At 31.2% G+C, this 22,802-nt stretch overlaps 4 protein-coding genes across 8 annotated transcripts in view; 2 read left to right on the plus strand and 2 right to left on the minus strand.

Moving 5' to 3' along the window:
- LOC111428634 (Serine/threonine-protein kinase tricornered) overlaps window positions 1-15,866 on the minus strand; it is a 54,646-nt gene extending 38,780 nt beyond the window's left edge. The window contains exon 1 of one of the 4 annotated variants that reach the window (XM_023064266.2): window positions 15,775-15,866. Coding sequence is in view for 1 of the 4 variants with exons in the window: in XM_023064261.2 (XP_022920029.1) it covers window positions 11,501-11,696 (196 nt within the window). In the remaining 3 variants the exon portion in view is untranslated. Of the gene's footprint in view, window positions 1-11,500; window positions 11,986-15,774 lie in introns of those variants that run through there. The other 3 variants (XM_023064263.2, XM_023064261.2, XM_023064264.2) reach the window with 3 other exon arrangements.
- Window positions 1-15,867, minus strand: part of LOC111428635 (aryl hydrocarbon receptor nuclear translocator homolog) — a 31,964-nt gene extending 16,097 nt beyond the window's left edge. The window contains exon 1 of one of the 2 annotated variants that reach the window (XM_023064268.2): window positions 15,775-15,867. The gene's annotated coding sequence lies outside the window, so the exon portion shown is untranslated. Of the gene's footprint in view, window positions 1-11,500; window positions 11,584-15,774 lie in introns of those variants that run through there. The other variant, XM_023064269.2, reaches the window with a different exon arrangement.
- Window positions 15,868-16,637: 770 nt separating this feature from the next.
- LOC111428559 (TATA-box binding protein associated factor 11) lies at window positions 16,638-17,519 on the plus strand. The gene is made up of 3 exons (XM_023064133.2): window positions 16,638-17,033; window positions 17,088-17,272; window positions 17,324-17,519. The coding sequence occupies exons 1-3, from the start codon at window positions 16,720-16,722 to the stop codon at window positions 17,458-17,460; spliced, it is 636 nt and encodes a 211-aa protein (XP_022919901.1). The 5' UTR covers window positions 16,638-16,719; the 3' UTR covers window positions 17,461-17,519.
- A 120-nt stretch (window positions 17,520-17,639) lies between these two features.
- LOC111428532 (neurogenic locus notch homolog protein 3-like) lies at window positions 17,640-22,332 on the plus strand. The gene is made up of 4 exons (XM_023064091.2): window positions 17,640-17,757; window positions 17,862-18,005; window positions 18,077-18,205; window positions 22,139-22,332. The coding sequence occupies exons 1-4, from the start codon at window positions 17,640-17,642 to the stop codon at window positions 22,201-22,203; spliced, it is 456 nt and encodes a 151-aa protein (XP_022919859.1). The 3' UTR covers window positions 22,204-22,332.
- The last annotated feature ends 470 nt before the right edge of the window (window positions 22,333-22,802 follow it).

Raw genomic sequence — 22,802 nt, forward strand, 5'->3', positions numbered from 1 at the left:
GTAGTTTATAATTATGAGAGTTGATTGCTGAACAAATTCGAAAACCATAAAAATCTTTGTTAAAGTTCTTCATAGTAACAGTGCTAATATAAAGCTAGAGCTAACACTATATCTAGAACTAGAATCATTTGGGTTTAACCGCACGCCTCTAAAGACGGCTAAATCTGAATGATTCTAGTTTTAGGTATAGTGTTAGTTCTATACAGGGTGTATCTGAATGACTGCAACAAACTTCAAGGGGTGATTCTTTAGTGAATTTTAAGGGTACTTTCATATATGAACCATGGGCGACTTCGCCCCTCCAAAAATGGCGGAAAATTTTGGTTTAATTTTTTTTTCTCAAAAACCATAAACGCTAGGAAAATGAAATTTGGGGAATATGTTTAACTCATAATAGGGCACGTTTTGACCCTATTTGTACTTTCAACCTACCCTTCTAAACTACTAAACGTAACCACCCCCGTTCAATTTATGCCTAGATTTTTTTTATGAAGATGATAAATACGTTGGAAAAATTTCAGTTAGATAGATAAAACTATTCTAAAGCTTTTTTGTCTCTCTGATGTTCTTCGAAAATTTAATAATTTCTGAGAAAAAAAATAATTAAGCAAACACTAACTGTTAAGCTGTAGGGTTGTTAAATCTTAGTAGGTTTTGCAATCTTTGTTAGAAATATTTTTGACGTTTAAATGTCAGTGGCTTTCGTACGATTATTATTGTTTTATTTAAAATTTTGAAACGTCGAGTGAACGAGCGTAAATGCGATAGAACTTTATTAAAAGTTAATTTGAAAAACAATAATAATAATAAGAAAAACACTGACATTTAAACGTCAAAAATATTTCTGACAAAGATTACAAAGCCTACTAAGACGTTTTCATTAAAAATTCATTCCAACTTTTGATCGACAACCCCGTTGTTTAACGTGCAGTGTTTGCTTTATTATTTTTTTTCTCAAAAATTAGTCGTTTTTGGAAAAATTTTAAAGAGACAAAAAAGTTTTAGGATACTTTCATCTACCTAGATAAGTTTTTTTTAATGTATTTATCATCTGCATACAAAAAAATATTAGCAAAAATGTAAAGGGGGTGGTTACGTTTAGTACTTTAGAGGGGTAGGTTGAAAGTACAAATAGGGTCAAAACATGCCCTATTATGAGTTAAACATGTTCCCCAAATTTCATTTTCCTAGCGTTTATGGTTTTTGAGAAAAAAAAATTAAACCAAAATTTTCCGCCATTTTTGGAGGTGTGTAGCTCCTTAGGGGAGCCGAAGTTGCCCATGGTTCATATATCAAAGTACCCTTAAAATTCACTAAAGAATCACCCCTTGAAGTTTGTTGCAGTCATTCAGATACACCCTGTATACACTCAGGTGCAAAAAAAACGCAACAAGCTAATATTTGGTAAAGTTTGAAATGTGATAATTTTTTTTATTTTTTGTTCAATTTTCATGATTCAAAATGTCTAATTTCATGTTCCATATCCAGCCTTTTGTTAAATGCTGGTCATTTAGTCGGTAAACAGGGTTAATTGAAATGTCGTTCTAGGATCCTAATTTTAAAACACCTGTGGAATAATTTAGTGTATAAATTTATTGTTTCAAAATATAATTTTTGTTAAGAACCATTCGTTCCCTACATTTTGCTTTTTGGTTCATGTCTCTAAGTGCATTCGTTCATTTTTAAGAGCGAAATGAATTTGTCACTAACAATTTACTTAAGACACGTTACTTTTTAATTTTGCTCATTGTTATTCTAATGACAGTTGGACAGTGATTTTTTGTACAGAAGATTAGTACCATGGTTTTAAGTGTTGAAAATTGCGCTAAAGCTGTTGCTCTTATTGAAGATGGGCGTAATTATGAATACGTTGCAAGAATCCTTCATGTTCATCGCTCCAATACTAAATGAGTGGTAGAACGTTTTACACAAACTGGAAGAAATAAGAGAAGGGCAGGAAGCGGTAGAAAACCAAAGACCACTGCCGTTGATGACAGGTTTATACATGTTATAGCTTTGCGGAATCATCATTTAACGTCAATACAGACGAAAAATGAGCTTGTTGCGTTTTTTTTGCACCCGAATGTAGTAATAGTGCTAATGTAGAACTACAGCTAACACTATACCTAGAACTAGACACATTTGGGTTTAGCCGCACGTCTCTAAAGATGGCTAAACCCGAATGATTCTAGTTCTAGGTATAATGTTAGTTCTGCATAGTAACAGTGTTAATATGAAACTAGAACTAGCACTATAGCTAGAACTAGAAACATTTGGGTTTAGCCGCACGTCTCTAAAGACGGCTAAACCCGAATGATTCTAGTTCTAGGTATAGTGTTAGTTCTGTATGGTAACAGTGCTAGTGTAAAACTAGAGCTGACACTATACCTAGAACTAGAAACATTTGGGTTTAGCCGCACGTCTCTAAAGATGGCTAAACCCGACTGATTCTAGTTCTAGGTATAATGTTAGTTCTGCATAGTAACAGTGCTAATGTGAAACTAGAGCTAACACTATAGCTAGAACTAGAAACATTTGGGTTTAGCCGCACGTCTCTAAAGACGGCTAAACCCGAATGATTCTAGTTCTAGGTATAGTGTTAGTTCTGTATGGTAACAGTGTTAATATGAAACTAGAACTAGCACTATAGCTAGAACTAGAAACATTTGGGTTTAGCCGCACGTCTCTAAAGACGGCTAAACCCGAATGATTCTAGTTCTAGGTATAGTGTTAGTTCTGTATGGTAACAGTGCTAGTGTAAAACTAGAGCTGACACTATACCTAGAACTAGAAACATTTGGGTTTAGCCGCACGTCTCTAAAGATGGCTAAACCCGACTGATTCTAGTTCTAGGTATAATGTTAGTTCTGCATAGTAACAGTGCTAATGTGAAACTAGAGCTAACACTATAGCTAGAACTAGAAACATTTGGGTTTAGCCGCACGTCTCTAAAGACGGCTAAACCCGAATGATTCTAGTTCTAGGTATAGTGTTAGTTCTGTATGGTAATAATGCTAGTGTAAAACTAGAGCTCACACTATATCTAGAACTAGAATCATTTGGGTTTAGCCGCACGTCTCTAAAGACGGCTAAACCCGAATGATTCTGGTTCTAGGTATAGTGTTAGTTCTACATAGTAATAGTGCTAGTGTAAAACTAGAGCTAACACTATACCTAGAACTAGAAACATTTGGGTTTAGCCGCACGTCTCTAAAGACGGCTAAACCCAAATGTTTCTAGTTCTAGGTCTAACGTTAGTTCTTGTGACAGTGCAAGTGTAAAACAAGAACTAACACTATACCTGGAACTAGAAACATTTGGGTTTAGCCGCACGTCTCTAAAGACGGCTAAACCCGTCTAGGTATAGTGTTAATTCTAGTTTTATACTAGCACTGTTAGTTTCAATTTGTATTCAGCGTTAGTTCGAATCATAAAATCACTGGAATAAAAAAAGTTGCCTTACAGAACGGATTCAAATAGTTTATTCTTTGAAAAATTTAACATATAGAAGTTAAAGGTGAAGTAATTCCATAGTAGTGCAGTTCGAGTTACAAGAAGAATCGTGATAGTAAAATTCGATATAGAGAGATAAAAACACATTTGAAACCTGGTAAAACGCTTGAGCTTACGAAAATTATTCGACTTAGAGAATAATTCGAAATATAGAAGTTCGAATTAGTGGAAATTTTATTGTATTTACGTTGGTAGGATGGAAAATTTTTAGGTTCTTGGATTTGAAATGGATTAAAATATAATGATTAGATTCTAATTTATTCTACGAATTTATTTTTTATTTAGCTCACATCAGATTAAAGCGGTTAATTCCAGTTATTTAAGTTCCTGCTTCTATACTAAATTCGTCTGATTATTTTCCCATCTAAACTAAAAATAAAAATGGTACGGTGTTTATCGCTGTGAAAATCAAATATTTAGGTAGGAAAATTCGCGAAAATATTAATTTTTTTTATATTTTAAACAAAAAGTTGGAATTTTAATCAAATAAAAAGAAGATTTTATTTTCAATTAAATTAATATAAAGACGTCCATATGGTGAATATTCGTGATTTTCTATTTGTTATATCTGTGAAATTTGTGAAATTAATAATAGAAACTAAGATACCGTTTAAACGTTTAACCTTTCACTAAAGATATTTGTCGTCTGGGAAATTTTCTAAAAAACAACACTACACTTGTCTACTTAATATGTTTGATTTTTTTTTTTGCAATAACCCATGTTGTTTGATGAAAGCGATTAACCTCGATAAACTGGAGATGTTAATTATGTTTTGCAACAAACGTCGATTTTGACATTAAATACGTCCTCCATAGTGTTGATGATTTTTGTGACATCGTTTTTTGATTAAACTAGGTCGTGAACACGTAGTTTGAATAAATTGTAAATTTTTGTGAGAATGTTATTGTACAATTCCACTACATCTTGTTTGTTGTAAACACAACTATCTTATCAAGTTAATTTTTTACTAATTTTTGGATTAATATCTTGATATTTTATCAGTAGACGATTGAATAAAAATGACAAGGTACTTTAATTGCAATTGATGATAAAAATCAGGATTGAACATCCATTTGACTAAGAATGATTTATAATCTTTATAAAATATTTTTCTTCCTATCAGATAACTGAAATTAATCTAAACCTAAATAAACCTTGAGTACATCAATTGGTTTTTCAAAATTCAATTAATTACCAAATTCTTTTATAAAAATATCAAAGAGAATCTATTGTTTGTCTTTGGTTCTAGACAAATTTTTTTATAAATGTTGCCATCTTTATAAAGCTTGATTAACTTAGCAATGAAGTGGTCAGTTCTTCGTGTAGCCAAAATTGCCTTTTTCTCGCGGGTCTTAGAGCACGTGCATTTGTTACCAACCCCACCGTTTTTGCTGGAGAATATTATAAATAACCAAATATGAAATTTATTTCAGCTCAAAATGCATCAAAAATATTTTGTCTTGTTGGTATAATGGTAGCTCTAGTTTTACATTAGCACTGTTACTATGCAGAACTAACACTATACCTAGAACTAGAATAATTCGGGTTTAGCCGTCTTTAGAGACGTGCGGCTAAACCCAAATGTTTCTAGTTCTAGCTATAGTGTTAGCTCTAGTTTTACACTAGCATTATTACCATACAGAACTAACAAAAATTAGTTGAACGAATGTTTAGTAACAGTATTAGTGTAAAACTAGAGCTCACACTATATCTAGAACTAGAATCATTTGGGTTTAGCCGCACGTCTCTAAAGACGGCTAAACCCAAATGTTTCTAGTTCTAGCTCTAACGTTAGTTCTAGTGACAGTGCTAGTGTAAAACCAGAATTAACACTATACCTAGAACTAGAATCATTCGGGTTTAGCCGTCGTTAGTTCTTGTGACAGTGCAAGTGTAAAACAAGAACTAACACTATATCTAGAACTAGAATCATTTGGGTTTAGCCGCAAGTCTCTAAAGATGGCTAAACCCAAATGTTTCTAGTTCCAGGTATAGAGTTCTAGTTTTAATTGTTGTTCAGCGCTAGATTGTTGTATATTTTTATTGAAGTAGTTGAAAGATTAAATTTTTTTCTTTAGAGCTGAAATTCAACTAATTTTTCTCTAACTGAAGTCGAGTTAGGGAAATTTTACTGTATTTAAACATTCAAAACAAATTACCGATTATTTATTTATTTTTAAATCGAATTCTATATTTTCTAGAAAAAAAATTTGAAACGTAAAACTTTACCACACCATTACACACCAATCTATTTCCTGACCTTTGTTATACAGTTCAACTTATTGTAAGGTAATTTCGAACGCGTAGCAACGCCAGTAACCATTTCAAAATGATTTCATCGGGCACGATATTAGTTAATTAAATGTTACTTCGTTTTCTTTATGCATCACCGATCAAGTGTATTAAAAATTGAAATACACGGAAAAGCGCAACGAACATTCAAAGAAAAAAATAAATAATTAATAAAAGAGAAAAGAAACAAAGAAATATGAGCTATTACGCGAATTCAAACGTATAAACGCAAAACGCCGCCTTGAAGATGACCCACTTTCTCACCGACTACCACAAGACGAATCTAAACGGTTTTGTTATGCAAGAAAAGGCAACAAAAGAGATTTTTATTATACCTAAAAAAAAAATTAAATAGAAAAAAGGAAGTTAAGGTTGAATGAAATAAAATGTTAAATAAAAATGATTCAAAACCGAAATAACAAAGAACACGCGTGGCCATTGTTATAATAGGAAATCGTGGTTTTTATTCAAAATAAACCTCATTATCGAATGAGGTTAGTTAAACTTTAAGTAAAAAAACATGCTTAAAGAAACCTTTTTGCGTTTACGCAATACAACATACATATTTATTATTATTATTACACGGGTTAAGGATTTTTTTTAAAGAAACAAAATAGGATAGTTTCTAAAAGAATAAAAAGGTCAATGACTTTACTTTTCAAATGCACGAAATATTGACTTAACAAATACAATTCATTCAGCAAAGTTATTAACACGCAATTTAACGATTCGGTGCCATACGTTTTATTTTAATGATAACTCAACACATTTAAGTAGAAAATTGATCTAATTAATAGGAGTGGATATTCAAATTAAAATACAAAGTGTTTAAAAAGTCAATTAAATTATTGATTTTTTTTATAACTTAAAAAAACAAAGTTAACATCACTAAATATATAATATGTATGTTATTCTATTGTATATAACGATGTTATCATATAGAGCTATATCACTAATGCCAATAGTATTTGAAAAGCTGCTGATACCAGTTTAGCTTCAGACAAAAGCATTTAACAATCGACCAAGTACATCGTATTACAGACGTCATAGAGAGAACACTCGAAGAGAAACAAGTTTGCACTGCTCCTAGATGTAATACAGAAGTTTGATAATGTATGGCACAAACGCCTGATTTAGAAGCTCAACATAGTCTTATCAGGACAATGTGCAGAAATGTTGCCATTGTATATAACCGATAGACTGATAAACAAGAGGATGCATATTCAGTCTTAAAGGAAGTGCAAGCTGAAGCACTTCAAGGAAGTGTCCTTGGGCCTCTGCTGTATATCCTGTATACCAGCAATATTGCTATACAATCTACCTTTAACTATTAATGGAAAAATAGTTCCGTATAAAAAATACTTAGGCAAGACACTTGACAAGTGTCCCAAGTCATATAAATGGCTTATCGAAAAACATTCCAAACAATCATTGTACAGAGTGTGTCATGGGTGGCGGATATTTTAGGAATGCACCGCACTCAGGACATGAAGGAGATAAAAAGGTGAGGACGGTAGCCTTCAACTCCCATCAAGTTGCCATACAGTATTCCTCATGCCAATGTGGAGTCGAGAACATCGCGTGTTTGCTTATGACGCGTACCATCTCATCTTCTCATTTCGCAATACCATTCCAAGGATTAATGCACTGAGAACGACAGGTTCTTTATAGAACAGAAAATCCGGACCTGCCAGAACTACCAAAACACCAGCGAATGTGGATCGAGTAAGAGAGGCAATAAATCGAAGTCCTAATCGCTCTGTTAGGCAGCGCTCTGCAGAAATGCGATTGAATCAAAATATTGTCCATCGAATTTTACACAAAGACTTACGTTTGAAGAATTGAAGACTACAATAAGTAACAAAATCGCAAAACTAGGTGAAGAAATTTTGACAAAAGTCCAAGCTAACTTTCGTAAGCATTCCATAATGGCATAGTTTAACGGTTCTTTCTCTGGAAATAAATTTTGATCTTTTAAAAAGTCTGCTGAAAAAAATCCGTTTCCCGTGACTCACCTTGTATAGCAAAACTATGGGATACAACAACATGTTAAAATCTATATAGCAATATGGTATATTCTGGGGGTATGCAAAAGATAACCATGTCCAAGTAATACAGACAGTCTAAAATAAAGCACTACGTGCTTTATGATATCACACAGAGATCTAAATATTTTCATGGTCAAGGAAGGAATCAAAAGATACACAAAGAAGCACGAATTCTTGATGTCAATCATCTGTACATTTTGGCACCAAAAAAGAAATACCAAAAATTCAGGCTGAAGAAAAGGAAAAAACGCCAAAACATTTTCGAAAAAAACTGGAAAAGGAAAATCAATGATGAAAAGAATTTTAAATGTTTTTACTGTGTTCTCGATAATTGCTATAATTGTAAAGTGCAAAACTTATAGTAGTAATAAAAAATATAAAACCACAAGTACTCGACGAAAAGCTTTCAAAATACATGACACTAACACCATCTTACTCTTTTATCGGACATTCTTACAGAATAAGTAGACGCATTTATGGACTCATGGACATACCCAGGTTTTTGTCTCAGAGTACTTATGAACCCCTTCTAAAAGTATATACAATTGTTTTGCTTGTGATGACAAACTCTTTACAAAAACCGTCAATGAAGAGATTCGACAAACTTCCAAAGAGATAAATCTACTAGACAAATGGAAATTAATGGTTTTGTAAGAAAGAACAAAGAAAAAAAGATTAACTTCCTCGCACGGTATTGCGTTAATTATTAGATATCATACTGGTAAAGTCCTAGACATGAATAGTTACAAAAAGCATAACTTCACGGCATATCATTAAGGTTTTGTTCGTAAAATAAAAATGAATATTGTCCTTGAACTGTTCCGAAACTTTGTGTGATGTGAAATACACTAATTACATCGGAGACGGCGAGTCAAAAAAAAAATGTTTTAATGTATGATTATGACACATTACAGACTGATGTATTGAAGACTATTAAACATTTTTATGAGGATTTGAGTAATAAAGAATTATTGCAACAATGTCTTGTTTTGGAAAAAACTTATTACTTGTAGTTCAAATTAGTGAAAAAGGTATGTTGAGAACAATGATCCCGATAAAACAATGTTCAAATTTTGTCGACGCAGTTCATAGTTTTTAATACACAAAGCTATTTACATTTAAGATAGGCAAATAACCTACGAGCCACTGTATATTTAACTCTTCAAAGTAACAAAAGATATAATACTTCTTCAAATGCGTTCACACCTTTTATTTACATTTCTTGTCGGAGCCGGCGATCCTGCTCATTCGGGAATGTTTGCTTATTTAGACCACTCCCAGGCAAAGGATCGGAAGTACTGCATGTTGGTTTTTAAATATAAATTACAGGTTCTATTACGTTATAGAATAACGAAATAAATTAATACAAAATACATAATTTATGCATTAATTTTTTATTGTATCAACTAGCGCCATCTGTTAAAATCTATTACCATTAAATAACATTTACATTTATTGCCAGATATCTCAGATCATGAATTTATCCACTATCAATTGAGGGGCTAATTAAAAACTATAGAGAATATAATCATTATTTATCGAATAAAGATTCTCAACTTTTATAATTAGTATTATTTAATGATTTTCTTTCCATTTTATATTCAATGTAAATAAAATTCGATTTTTGCACTTCAAATGGATTATTTTATTTATTCCTTTTTCTCTACCGGTTTCGCCACATATTATAGCATCATCAGGAGACGTTTTATAAAATTCTTAATACTCTCCAATCTTAATTCTCTAAAGTTCTCAGTGTAATATGAATATGAAAACATATAAAGAAACACTCAACAACATTTATCCTAAGAATCGTTTGTAGCCAATTGACGTATTCTCCTGATGATGCTACAATATGTGGCGAAACCGGTAGGGAAAAAGAAATAAATAAAGTAATCCATTTGAAGTGCAAAAATCGAATTTTATTTACATTTTATAATTAGAGTTTGAAATTGCTAATAGCGATGATAAGAAATTACTTTAATGTCTTGATTTGAACAGAACAAACCAAAATATTTATAAAAAAAACTTATGTTGTTATAAATAAATATTGTGGATTTAAAACAATGCTGTGAAATTGAGCAAATGTGACATATCATCAAAATACAGCGAATCGGGTGGAGTTTCTGCGTGTTAATCGTGATTTTGGGTTAATTAGTAATAGAATTAACGCTTTGCCTACGCACTTTGTGTTGAATAAGCTTCCAAAGAATATTACATGGTTTTATAATAATTACAAACAGTACATAAAGCAAACATAGCAACAAAATTAGAATAATAATTGTGGCGTACCTCAAAACTTAACATAAATTCGAAGAAAAAAATAAAATTTTTATAGGTTTGTTCGTCGTTATGGACGTAGACTTAGTAGACTAAATAAACAATTAGTTTGGAACCAGTAACAAACTCTTTGAGTCAGCGTATTTGTCGAAAAAGGTTAGTGTGAGATTCTCACGTTGCTCAGTAATCAAAGTATTTCATAAAAATGACTTTTAAAATCAAATTCGTTTAAGAATCTAAGCCTGTGATTTAATAAACATAGAACTCAGAGCAACAGTTGTTATCAAAAGATGTGTAAAGAATTTATCATGGATTATTTCAGTACGAAGAAATTGAATTTTCAGTTATTAAACATTAAAAATTTCGGAACTTGGCGCAAACTAAAAACAGTGAGCAAACTCAAGTTCAACCTAATTCTATAATTAAAATCAGAATTCGAAGCAATATCTGTGCCATAACTGAAGAGATGCGTCAAATAAATAAGCAGCTGTGGCAAATTCTAGAATTACAAACTTTAATTTTGACATATTCCGTTCCTAATAAAGTGATAGATCTCGTCACATAAACAACAGACACTCATCCATATAAGAAATATTTTACACCTTGATTTTTCTTTATTTCCACGAATTACCAATAAAACACGGCTATTAAGATAATTAGCAGTAGTCATCCTGTATTTTTATAACATCTACTTAAACGTGGCTTGTTAAATTCAGTCTTAAATGAGTAATCACTTTTATGTTGCTTAATTTTGTCATTTATGTTTATATTATTGTTACAGGAAACGTAAAATGTTACCTGATCTAATAACGAAGTTTAGGATTTAACGCACCATTGATTTTTCCAAGGTCGATTTTAAAAAAATTGCATCACGAACAATAAAAAAATCTTTTCAATACTGAATAGTTTCTCTTCAAAAAGATTTTACGTCACAATTAACGATATTCGTTGTCATTGAAAAATTTAAGTTTAATAATTAATTTTAAAACGATAATTAATTTATAACTGTTTATTTTTTTGTTCTATTTCAAGGATTTCGTTTAAATTTACTTTCAATAATAAACTAAGCTATCATTAATAAATAAATGCTTTAGTTAACAAAATAAATAATATAATTTATAATAAGACATTTCCGGGATTTACTTAACATAAAGGAATTTATAAATTAATAACTTTCTATACAAGATTTTTATGTTGACACACCACATTTAAAGCACCTTATACATTTGGCTCAATACCAAAACTATTTATTACCCATATTAAGAACACACGTGGATAGGGACGAACTTCTCCAATTGAAATTCTCATCAATTAACCTTGTTTATTTCCATCAGATCTATTAATATTTAATTTTGTAATGAATTTTTACCTTCAAATGATTCCTTTCCCACTCTTTGCTTATTAACAGGTTGCGGGCTAAATTTGGCAAACCATCTCAAGAATCTACAAGCGTGAGTAGATCCGGAAGAAGCGGACCTGCAGCCCTGCGAGGGCCGATCGGGCTGCAGGACAGTCGTTAATCCATCGGATCCCGGCAGTGGCCGGTATCGGCTATAAGGTGACATCAAACAGTAGCAAAAACGGCCGATCACTAATACCACAACCCGCGATGTTCAACATAACAACAACACCAACGCGAAATCTCAAACACTTATTGATATCATCATTGCAAATTTGATATTCCAATAAAGTTAAGAAACACTTTTTTATTTAATAATTTTTTTAATAACAAGTAATCGTGTTTATATAAAAAATTTTAAACGAAAAGTGGTCACCAAATATTATCGAAATAAAAGTTTAGTTCAAAATGTACTAAAAAAAACGTTCAACTAACGGAGACCGAGGTTCATTTCTCTCTCACAGTGAACGGTGTCTATTCAGTGTGCGAACAGCAGCAGCGGTGGTAGTTGTGGAAGGAAAACGACGCATGCGTTACAAAGGTACACTTTCTCAATGTTAAAATCAAGAGAAAGGAAGATTTTAATGTAACATAAAGTTGAATAAAAATAGTTTACTTACATATTAATAAGGAAAACGTATAATCTTATTTAAACTTTAAAACAATTTAGGTACATTCACGTTATACTCTTAGAATTCAAGTGTAAATATAATAAAAAGATTTCCAACAGTGAATTTAGTGTTTCTTATCACAATGTCAACAATTAAGAGCAAATTGATTTACAATCTAAAGGTGTATGAACCTAGATTATTACTAGATAAATGTAGTGAGGAGAAAACACAAAAAATAGAGTAAACTTAAAAACCAACGGGATTTCCGCTTTCTCGCTCGAAACAGCATATTGATCAATCTTTAGAAACACAAAGAATTGAACGTCAGATTGCGTTAGAACGTGACTAAAAGTTCTTATGACATTTCCGTCTAAAATTTTCCCCATTCCAAATTAAAAAAATATAACAATGATGTAATGCAATAAGGGAAGACCGCTAAGAGATGCAAAACTTTATTTAAATCGTTTATACTATTAATGAGTAATCCCAAACATTGTATTTCTAGACTTTCAAGTATTCAAGGCATGTAGCTTTATAGTCGTAAAACTTAACGTGCTTTACAAACAATCCATAACAACATGAAGTTTTTCATTTAGATCATTTCATAGATTCTTTTCAATTGCTGAATAAGCGTTTTGAGATAGCCCAAATGAGTAAAAACAGAGGCATTTCTTAACCTTTATGTATTTACCAAGAAAGCTGCATTGACAAAACAAGAATCGGTGACTCTCAATGTCTCACTTTTGTCATTAAGAAATAAAAAAGATCTGCTTTAACACCATAACCCCGATATAAACACGAATTTAAGTTCAGTATAACAAAGGAAGCGTCTTTGTTCTTTTTCCATTTAATCCATCAAAGCCCAAATTTTCTATCAGTCGTTCCTCTTTAATGTGAATGTTATCAAATCTTAGAATTGTAAAATTGCGGCTTCTTATCTCTATAAATTGGAAAAACAACAACGGCACAAAATATGTTCATAAAAATTTTAAGTATTGTTGACAAAAATCGATTATGGCTATAAGAAGGGAAAGTGTGAAGTGAATTAATAAGAGGTTTTGGTGTCCCATAATCAACTTTTGATCGAATCATAAAAAGGACACGGAACTTAAAAGATTTCGTCGACCAGAATTTTCAAATTTAGAAGAGTGTTTAACAAAATGGATAGATCAGTGTAATTTATAGAATGTAATTTGCGTTGTAATTTAATAAAAATATGTGTTGAGATCAAAGTTTGTTAATAAAACGGTTTGAAATGCTTAGATTAATGATTTGCTTGAAATTTTATGTGAATATGACTCGAAAAACATAATTATTGCCGACTACTAGACTGGGTTGTTGTTTAAATGACTTCGTGATAAAACCAGTTGATGCAACAACTATGATTACTTCCTACTGGTTTCATATTGAACATTATGTTTGGTATTCTTTCCTCATCTGTTCGAATCAGTGGTATTTCAGCTGTTTCTCTTCTATCTACTCTATTACAGCTTTCAAGCTCTTCTTGCTGCTTCTTTTCTGCTTTCAATTCTCTGACGCACTTGTTTTGTTCTCTGTCTCTTCTGGTTTTACTATTTTTCGCTATATGTGCTGCTCCTATTTTTGAATTGTGTCTAATATTGTCCTATCCAACCCGTAGATAACTTGCTTTTGTTATTCTGTTGCGTATCTATCTTGCTAGACATGGTTCCCAGATATTTATATTTTTCTATTACCTCTAGTCATTGTAATATAAAAGAATTTGTGAGATTGAGATGCTTGCATCCAAGTATTTACTTTGTTTGCTTTTAACTTTAAGGATCACGATTGTAGCGCCTCAACCGATCTCTTTATCTCACAAAATAAGTGGTTTCATCTAATAAAGCCGAGGTCGTTTACGGCCGAGGCTCTACTTTCATTGCATTTTCACTTTAAGAATCACGATTATAGCGCCTTGGCCACAAGCAACCTCGACTTAACGAAGGAAAATATATCATTTCATCCCATAAAGCCGATGCTTTTTTTATTGCGTTTTCAATTTAAGGATCACAATTGTAGTGCCTCGACCGCAAGCGATCTCGGTTTAACATAGGAAAATACATGCTTCCACTTAATAAAGGTTTCTAGATTACCTAGATACCTCTATGAGAGCGACTTTAAAGGTGCCCCCCAGAATTCCTACTTATCTAGATTCGATTGCACATCCAATCATGATTACTTGGAACCTAAATCTTCCATTTTATTTATTTCTTCTAGTCTATATAGCAACTATGTCTACATAGGACGATTTTGATGCCTTGGGAGTCACTATATTGCGAACGACGACGTGATTGAGAAGAAAATTTATGCCAAATCAGATAAAAATCAGTGACCTTGGAAATGACTCATCACTTTAGAAGCATACTAAAAGGAAGGAATGTCTGGATATCTTACTTTATGAATTACTCCAGGACAGTAACTGAAGAATGTAAACGCCCCAAGTAAGAAAAAATCAAAGCAATAACTAAAATAAGAACAACAAATATACAATTAAAAAATTGTAAATAAAGGCAACATAAATATCAATGAATTATGTACTAAAATACAGTTGTGACATCTATAATTAAGATTGTAGTAATTATATTTAGAGATAATTTTGATAAATAATTGCAGTTCATATCTCAATTAAACCATTATTTACGTCGAATAGGTGATATAGTGGAAGATAATATATCAGCAGTAGAAGAACCTAGAAGTTTTCTGCAAACCAATACAACTCAAAACAATAGCACTGATATAATTTGTTATCTATTTAATCCTACAGGCGATGCAAAGTTGAAAATCTTCTATGATGTGTATACAATGTTCTCAGAGATGTTCTGACAAATTATATCAATAACTATATAATAAAAAATGTATTAAATATTTTCTTGGTTATATCAAATATAGAAATCATCATTATTAATACATCATAGTATTAGATTTAACTTCATCAAAACATTTTCTTTCCTGATGATCTTCTGATTATTGGCTTTTCATCTCTTTTTTTCTCTTATTGTGTTTAATTGTGCTGAGTATTGATATTATAAATAGAAAATCAAAACTAATGTTGTTTCTACCACTATAAATTAATACTACCCACTAGGTAGCTGTTTTATACGGTAGATAAGTGCTGATTATAAATAGTATAAATCAAATAAGCCTTTATAGATATTTAGGGGGAAATCATAGAATCATCAAAACCGCCATTCTTAGGAATTAAGTGTTAGAAATTAAATATTATGTGTAAGTACTAATATTACAGTCAACTAAGACATCAAGGATTAAATTGTACTACCTTTAAAATTTTTATATATCATTGCTTCAAGCTTGGTTATCATTTTGATTTTGAATTGGTTTAATGAATTGATATCAAAGTAATTAGATAACAAACCAGATGGAATAATCTTATAATAAAATTATCAAATAATTTCTCTAATACTTTTAAAACATAACCTCAATTTTTATTTAAATTGACAGTTATTTTCAAAATGTCAAATTTCTAAATGTCAAGATAAAAAATTTTCTATAAACACATTATTCATCCTTATTAAATTTTCTTTCTTTATAAATTTCTCTACTTCTTATTAAAAGAGTTAAAGTGAAAGTTTACTAATTTAAAAAAGATTGACTCACCTTCGGAATTTGGTGGAATTATGTTGAAGGAGGTGGGAGCCAGTGCAATATAAAAGTAGGGGCACAAGCCCCATCAACCGTTGAAGGTCTTCAGGTGATTCAACAGAATAACCTAACAGAAAAAAAATACATTAAAAAGTGGCGCTTCTTTAACAACAAAGAATTCTTCCAATTATAACCTCAAAATAAAATAACTAAATTCTTTGGATAGTTCAATCCGCCATCACTATGTCTACATCACAATACAAACAAAAAGAATCTAACCTTTGCCTAAAGTATTTCGATAGGTTATTTTAACGAAATAACTTTAAATGAATTTACGTACCGTTATAAATAACAATTAATTTGAAAAAATGTTCGCATCCTCATTTCGATTTTCACTCAAATTCGGTTGAAACGAAAAGAAGAGTCTTTAAAATCGTGACAATACGACACGGAGTAAATGAACTCTGAGCGGTGGTTTTCAAGAGGTTTGTAGATGAAAAGATTCAATTTTCGTTATCATTAATCGATCACCACTTTAAACTATCGTGTTCTTTAAGGAAAAAATCACACCGTTTTCGCGTTATGATTCATTTTTTAGACAATAAACAATGAATTACAAGTCGAAGCGATCGACGACGTGACGTATTGACGAGCTGAATAGACGTTAGCGCACGTGGCGGCGAATAGCTAAACCAAATTAATTTAGTTTTTTAATAAAAGATGGATTTTGTTTATAAAATATTTTTATTAATACTTATTGTTTAAATATATTTAAAAATATATTTGTATTAAAATTGTAAATTAATAATAATAATGTAATGATAAATCTTTTTACGTGGCGCCATCTATAATATGATAGTTTCAAATCATAATGTAAAGTAAACGTCAAATATTTTATGTGAGGTTATGTATAATAAAATATAAATAAGCTTTTTTGAATAATTTTTAATGTTAAACTGAATGGATTATAAAATGGATAATAATAAGTTAAAAGCGATCAATCAACTTAAATATGACCTGAACAGTACTAATTCAGATTCTGATTATGATGATGATTCCCATGAAAATTCATCTTCAGCGATGGAGGAAACAAAATATTCAACGAAAACTAATTTTGAAAGTTTTTATGACGATCCGAATATAATTAAAGAAGAATATATGGTGACGGATATAATACTTCCGGAAATAGGGCAAAGTAGTAATTTAATAATGAAGGAACGAAAAAAGGAAAAAACTAAGAAAGAAATTGAAGAAGAGGAGAGGGAAAAAATGCAGTTAATTACATTAAAATTGAAATGAAACTTTTTAATTCGATTCTTAATTTGTAGAGTTTTAGTTTCAAATTTTACTGAAGAACAATTAGATCGATATGAAATGTATCGACGAGCAGCTTTTCCAAAAGCTGCAATAAAACGATTAATGCAAACAATTACAGGGTGTTCGGTATCACAAAATGTGGTCATTGCAATGGCGGGAATTGCTAAAGTATTTGTGGGAGAAATTGTTGAAGAATGTAATTATTTTGATTTAATAACTTCAAAAACTAAAATGATTATTTTTGTAGCTTTGGATGTGATGGAGGAGATGCATGAAACCGGTCCATTACAACCCAAACATTTAAGAGAAGCAGTACGACGAATCCGAATTCAAGGAGGTATTCCAAACAGTAGACCTACTTTTAAACCCCATATACGCTTATAATAATGTTATCAAGAAATGTTTATATGTAACAAAAATAAAATTGCCTTTTTTTATCTCTATTTTTGATATTTTTATCTGAGATTTCTTTTTCCGTTTTCTCCTACCACTTCTTTTAACCAAATACACATTGTTATCTTGGAGTGGGAATAAAGGGCAACGACTTCTTTATCTGTATACAGATGCTGGTAGTTGCACTTCAAGTTACATTGACGGACAAAAACGCGTTCTTCTGTGTTTTAAGTGCAATGAGGAAAGTTGGAAACATGTTTTATTCTTTATTAGTTTTGTTATTATTCAGTAAGTTATTTTAAAAATATTTAAATAAAATCAGAAAAACGTTTTTTTTTTTTATTTTTCAAATAAAATTAACAAAGAATAATTTAAAAATGACTCAAATTCAGTTTCACAGGTGACCTCTGAATGTGACACAAGCCAAAAAAGGCTCGGATGTCGAATACAAGGAAAAAGATGTACGTGCGATGAGTTTAGTTGCACCTCCGAATACAGATATTCTTCATTCGAAGAATGCGATAGTGCCTTAAGAGGTAACACCACTCAATTTAAATATTTTATTTCAAGGTGGAATGTGTGTGGTTTTTTCTATTCTTTTAATTAGGTAAACGAGCGGATATTTGTCATCCGAATCCTTGTATGCATGGTGGCTCTTGTATACAAGTGGCTCAACAGCCTGGTTTTAAATGTCGGTGCGAGGGAACTGGATTTTACGGCGAAAGATGCAACCGAGGTGAGTGAATGATTTCGTTTCTTATTCTTTATAATGTATGGAAATAAATCGTTGGCCTTGGACGATAACCTCAAGGTTTCTAAACAAGATAAGAAGCTTTTGTAAAAGATCTAGTACAAAATAAACAGTTTTATAATTGAAATCTATCTTTCTCTCGATATTTATTTATTTATAGACAGTAATCAAATAAAATTAGCTTTGCGGATAATATATCATCACTATATTTCAGGATATTAAACAAATTGGGGGGATTATTGATGTTCACTTTTAGACCTTATTATCCAAAAGTAGGAAAAGTAACCCAGTAAAAAATAATACGAATACTGTGCAAATAGATTACAAGATTGCGGGGATTTTTCTGCATATGAAAAAAATATCACAATTGCTACTTTGAGGCCTTCACTCTGGATCAGCATACAATTTATTGTATTGTAAAAAGGTGCGCCATTTGAAAAAGTTCTGTCCCCTCTTAAATATTAAAAAGTCGGCGCCACTGCTCTGGACATATTTGGATTCATCTCAGTATATGTTAATCTAAATTTGAAAGCACATGTTGATTAGCACCTATTTTGCAACTTATGCGAAGTTAGCCACAATTAGATAGTGTTTGACATGTATAGTATTTTGATCATAACAGGAGAACCTGTTAAGCGATTTCGACCAACACTACTTTATTCCACAGCTTAATCCTTGGCCAATACGATAGCGAAAATGTCAAATTGATGCAGAAAATCCCCCTGAACTCATTCCGGGTAGACCTAGTCTGCATTATAACCCACACACATAGGTGCTATATCATCTGCAGTATTTCCACAAACCATAATTGATGTAAAAACTTTTGTTGAGTTTTGGATTAGCTCTGGATTATCTGTATCTAGAGAATATTCTCAAGTTTTATCTTTAGATTGCCAAAAACTAATTGATTCTGTTGTTGTTTATAATTGTTCTATGTCATGAAATACTTTGTGTCATTTTTTGACTAATCTATGCACCATATCCTTCACGAAAAGATCTTGTTCAAGTTTTACCGGGCATATTTTTATTTACAGTGATTGTATTTACAGTTTCTAAAACAATAAAACCATATTTAACAAAAACTTTCAAAACGCACAAATGATACAATATTTACCATCACACCAGTGCCAATGGCAGCTCTATTATACAACTGTTTAGCTTGAATTAATAGTATTTAACCTTCTGAAAAAGTTATGTAGTCTTGTACCAACAGAATCAAGAATTGTGCCAAAAGTTGCTCTTCTATTAGTAGTGTCTTGCTCTCCATTAGCTCTATCTAGCTTTATCCCAAAAGTATGTAGCCTTGTGCCAGCAGTATCAATTCTTCTGTTAGTAGTGTATCTAGTTTACGCTTCTATTAATAATGAGTGGACCTTCATTAGTATCTAGCTTTATGCTGTCTGAAGTCTTGAGCCAGTAGTATTTATTCTTCTATTAATAGTGTCTAGACCTTTATTAGCCAGCCTATTAGCCTAGCTTTCTGCCAAATGCAAGTAGTCTTATGCAAGCAGTATCTAGTCTTCTACGAGGAGTATTTACTATTCTATTAGTAGTGTTTAGACCTTTATTAATATCTCCTTTTCTGTGGAAAGTCTTCTGCAAGCAGTATATATCGTTTGAGTTAGACTCGTCAGTCTACAGTGGCACAAGAAATGAATTAATACTGGAACTCGTTGTTGTATGTCAAGGTTTTAATGTTTAGCAGCACTATCTAAACCTAAGTCAGCAATATCTCATCTTTTGGCAACAGTATCTAGTCTTCTATCTGTCTTCTAACTTTTGGTAGTAGTTTCTAAACTTCTTCCAGCAATATTAATCTTTTGGCAGCAGTACGTAGTCTTCTGGAACAAGTATCTAGTCTTCTAAAGGCATCATCTTGTCTTTTTCTAAAGGTATATATGTAGTTTTCTGCCAGAAAAACAAAGATGTTATAAACAAATTATTTCTTCTTTTAATTAATACTATTTATTCTGCACATAATTTTCTATATTCACAACATTATTTTGAACGAAATGTATTCTTTAGAAATTGAGTTTTTCAGTAATTATTGTAATTAATAATTAAGTAGTCTCGTCTATCAAAGATTGTAGCTATACCATGAGTTCACTTCACCAGACATTTTTCTTCGTTTACCAACAGCAGGAATTCTGGGACTTCTGGGCCGATTTACTTCCAAACGGGACGTATTAGAAGGCAGATATTTGGTCTTTGGGTTGTCCTCGCTTATTCTGCGTGGGGTTCTACTCCTTGCCGGTAGCTTATGAGGTTATCGTGTTTGTTATTCTGTATGGTTTGTGCCATCAAACTGTTTATTAACTTTAAAGTCATATCAATATATGTAGATTTTCACTGGGTGAGAAATAATGGAGTTGCTAAAGGTGTCTGATTCAAAAATTCTGTGAAAAACAATGAATTTTCTTATAAATCGATATACAGTGAATTTCACTTAAAATGTAATATGCAAAAATATATTTCGATAAAAACCAAGGCGTACATAAATAGGTACTTTATCCCACATAAAATGCAATATGTCTGAATGTTTTTGGTTGTAGGTCTTAATGCTAGTTCTAATGACAGTGGTAGGTAGCGGTAGTTAACATAAGATATCACTATGTTGCATATTTGTATTGAACTAAAACTAGAACTAACACTAGAATGTTTCTAGTTCTAGTGTTAGTTCTAGTTTTACACTAGCACTATCGCTAGAACTAACACATGACCTAGAACTAGAATCATTTGGGTTTAGCCATCTTGAGAGACGTGCGGCTAAATCCGAATGTTTCTAGTTTTCGATCTAGTGTTAGTTCTAGTTTTACACTAGCACTATCACAAAACTAACAGAAGTCTTAGAACTAGAATCATTCGGGTTTAGCCGTCTTGAGAGACGCAAGGCTAAACTCGAATGTTTCTAGTTCTAGTGTTAGTTCCAGTTTTACACTAGCGCTATCACGAAACTAACACAAGGCTTAAAACTAGAATTTAAGTTTAACCGTTTTTAAAGACGTGCGGCTAAGCCTGAATGAGTATAACTAACCTAACTTTCATTATTTCTTTTATGAAGATATATCATGATTGATTATGTGTTATTTTAGAGAAATAAAGCGAAAAGGAAGTATTTTTGAATAAAAACTGACGATTTAATACAAAATAAATCATAATGATAATTAAATAAATAATTAATGGTTGTATTTGTGGTTATTATTATCTGTCAAAATCAAATTTTTGTGTTGGTATTACCTAGTAATATTTTTGGTAACTAACATACATGAAGTACTTATTAGAAATTAAATTAACGATTCATTAATGCAAATAAATAAGTAGGTATCAAATTAAAATGCTTTTAATGTGAATAAAACAAAAATTTCTAGATAAATAAACACCTAAAACATTTATGCTTTATCTTCATTGCTAATTTCATGTTTATAACCTTCCAAATCAGAATTTTTGAGGTTATGAGGAAAATCTTTATCTACTTTTAGGTCATTAAAAATATACAACAATCTAGCGGTGAATTCCATTCAAAACTCTGTGAAAAATGACTACCCTTTAAAACTCATCTTTTTAAATAAATTTTTGAATAAAGTTTAAACGTCAATGTGACACAAGTTCAATGTTACCAACTGTAACTTACAAACAATTTGTCAAAATTAAATATCAATTTTATGAAACGTCATGTTTTTTTTACGAAAATTAATTAATTAATGCTTAAATCATACGAAAAAAGGATTTGCTTACGTTTTTTTAATGTCACACCTTTAGAAAGTCCTAAAACAATTAAATTAAATTGACGTTTTTATGGAATTTTGACGTTTCAAATAATTGGGAAACTTAGGATTATCATAAAGACGTCACCTTTTTTCAAACAAAACTTTTCCTTTGCAAAAGTCAAACAATTTTATATTGATTTTTATGTTTTAGCATGTCCACGACCTACGATACCTTATAGAGACATCATTTTTCCGTACGAATGCATTGTGATATAAAAGTACAAAGAGATAACAAGAGGAGTTAATGGAAGAAGCACCAAAGAGATATTTTCGTACATTATAATATTATAAAATTATTAATTAGTTTAATAATAATTAAAAAAAATAAAGCCATTTTTTTTTTAATTGGTATTACTTATATATATTTATTTTCTCGAAAAAATTAAACAATTTACAAATAGAAAGAATGAGATAATCCACGTGTATTTTAATATTCTCGTTATATGTGTGTACCAAACTGCATCACAGTACCCACACGCGTTTTTTTTCTCGTTAGTATTTTCACTACACTTTTTCACCACTGGTTTTGGCGAGATTAATAATAATCGGGGGAGATTAAATTCGCGACGTTAGTTTTTAATATTATAATTAAGATTTTTTTTTAATTTTCTAGCTTTCAAACTTGGCTTATCACAGAAACGATTCATAATAACGATAAATCATAAATTAAATATAAAAAAAAAAATAATAGGTTTTGGTTTTGTTTGTTGCGCGTAACACGTTGTGGGTACTGGTTACTGATATTAGTATTTTTAACTAATCTTTTTTTTTTAATTTTTAGCATTCATCACACCTAAATTGGGCACTAAATAAAA

Source organism: Onthophagus taurus, chromosome 1 (assembly GCF_036711975.1).
Source record: "Onthophagus taurus isolate NC chromosome 1, IU_Otau_3.0, whole genome shotgun sequence".
NCBI lineage: Eukaryota > Metazoa > Arthropoda > Insecta > Coleoptera > Scarabaeidae > Onthophagus > Onthophagus taurus.

Coding starts and splice junctions, on each gene's coding strand:
- LOC111428559 (XM_023064133.2), top strand. CDS start 16,720: ATGGATTATAAAATGGATAATAATAAGTTAAAAGCGATCAATCAACTT. Junction 17,034..17,087: donor GAGGAGAGGGAAAAAATGCA/GTTAATTACATT, acceptor CTTAATTTGTAG/AGTTTTAGTTTCAAATTTTA. Junction 17,273..17,323: donor GGGAGAAATTGTTGAAGAAT/GTAATTATTTTG, acceptor TTATTTTTGTAG/CTTTGGATGTGATGGAGGAG.
- LOC111428532 (XM_023064091.2), top strand. CDS start 17,640: ATGCTGGTAGTTGCACTTCAAGTTACATTGACGGACAAAAACGCGTTC. Junction 17,758..17,861: donor ATTAGTTTTGTTATTATTCA/GTAAGTTATTTT, acceptor ACTCAAATTCAG/TTTCACAGGTGACCTCTGAA. Junction 18,206..22,138: donor CGGCGAAAGATGCAACCGAG/GTGAGTGAATGA, acceptor TTTATGTTTTAG/CATGTCCACGACCTACGATA.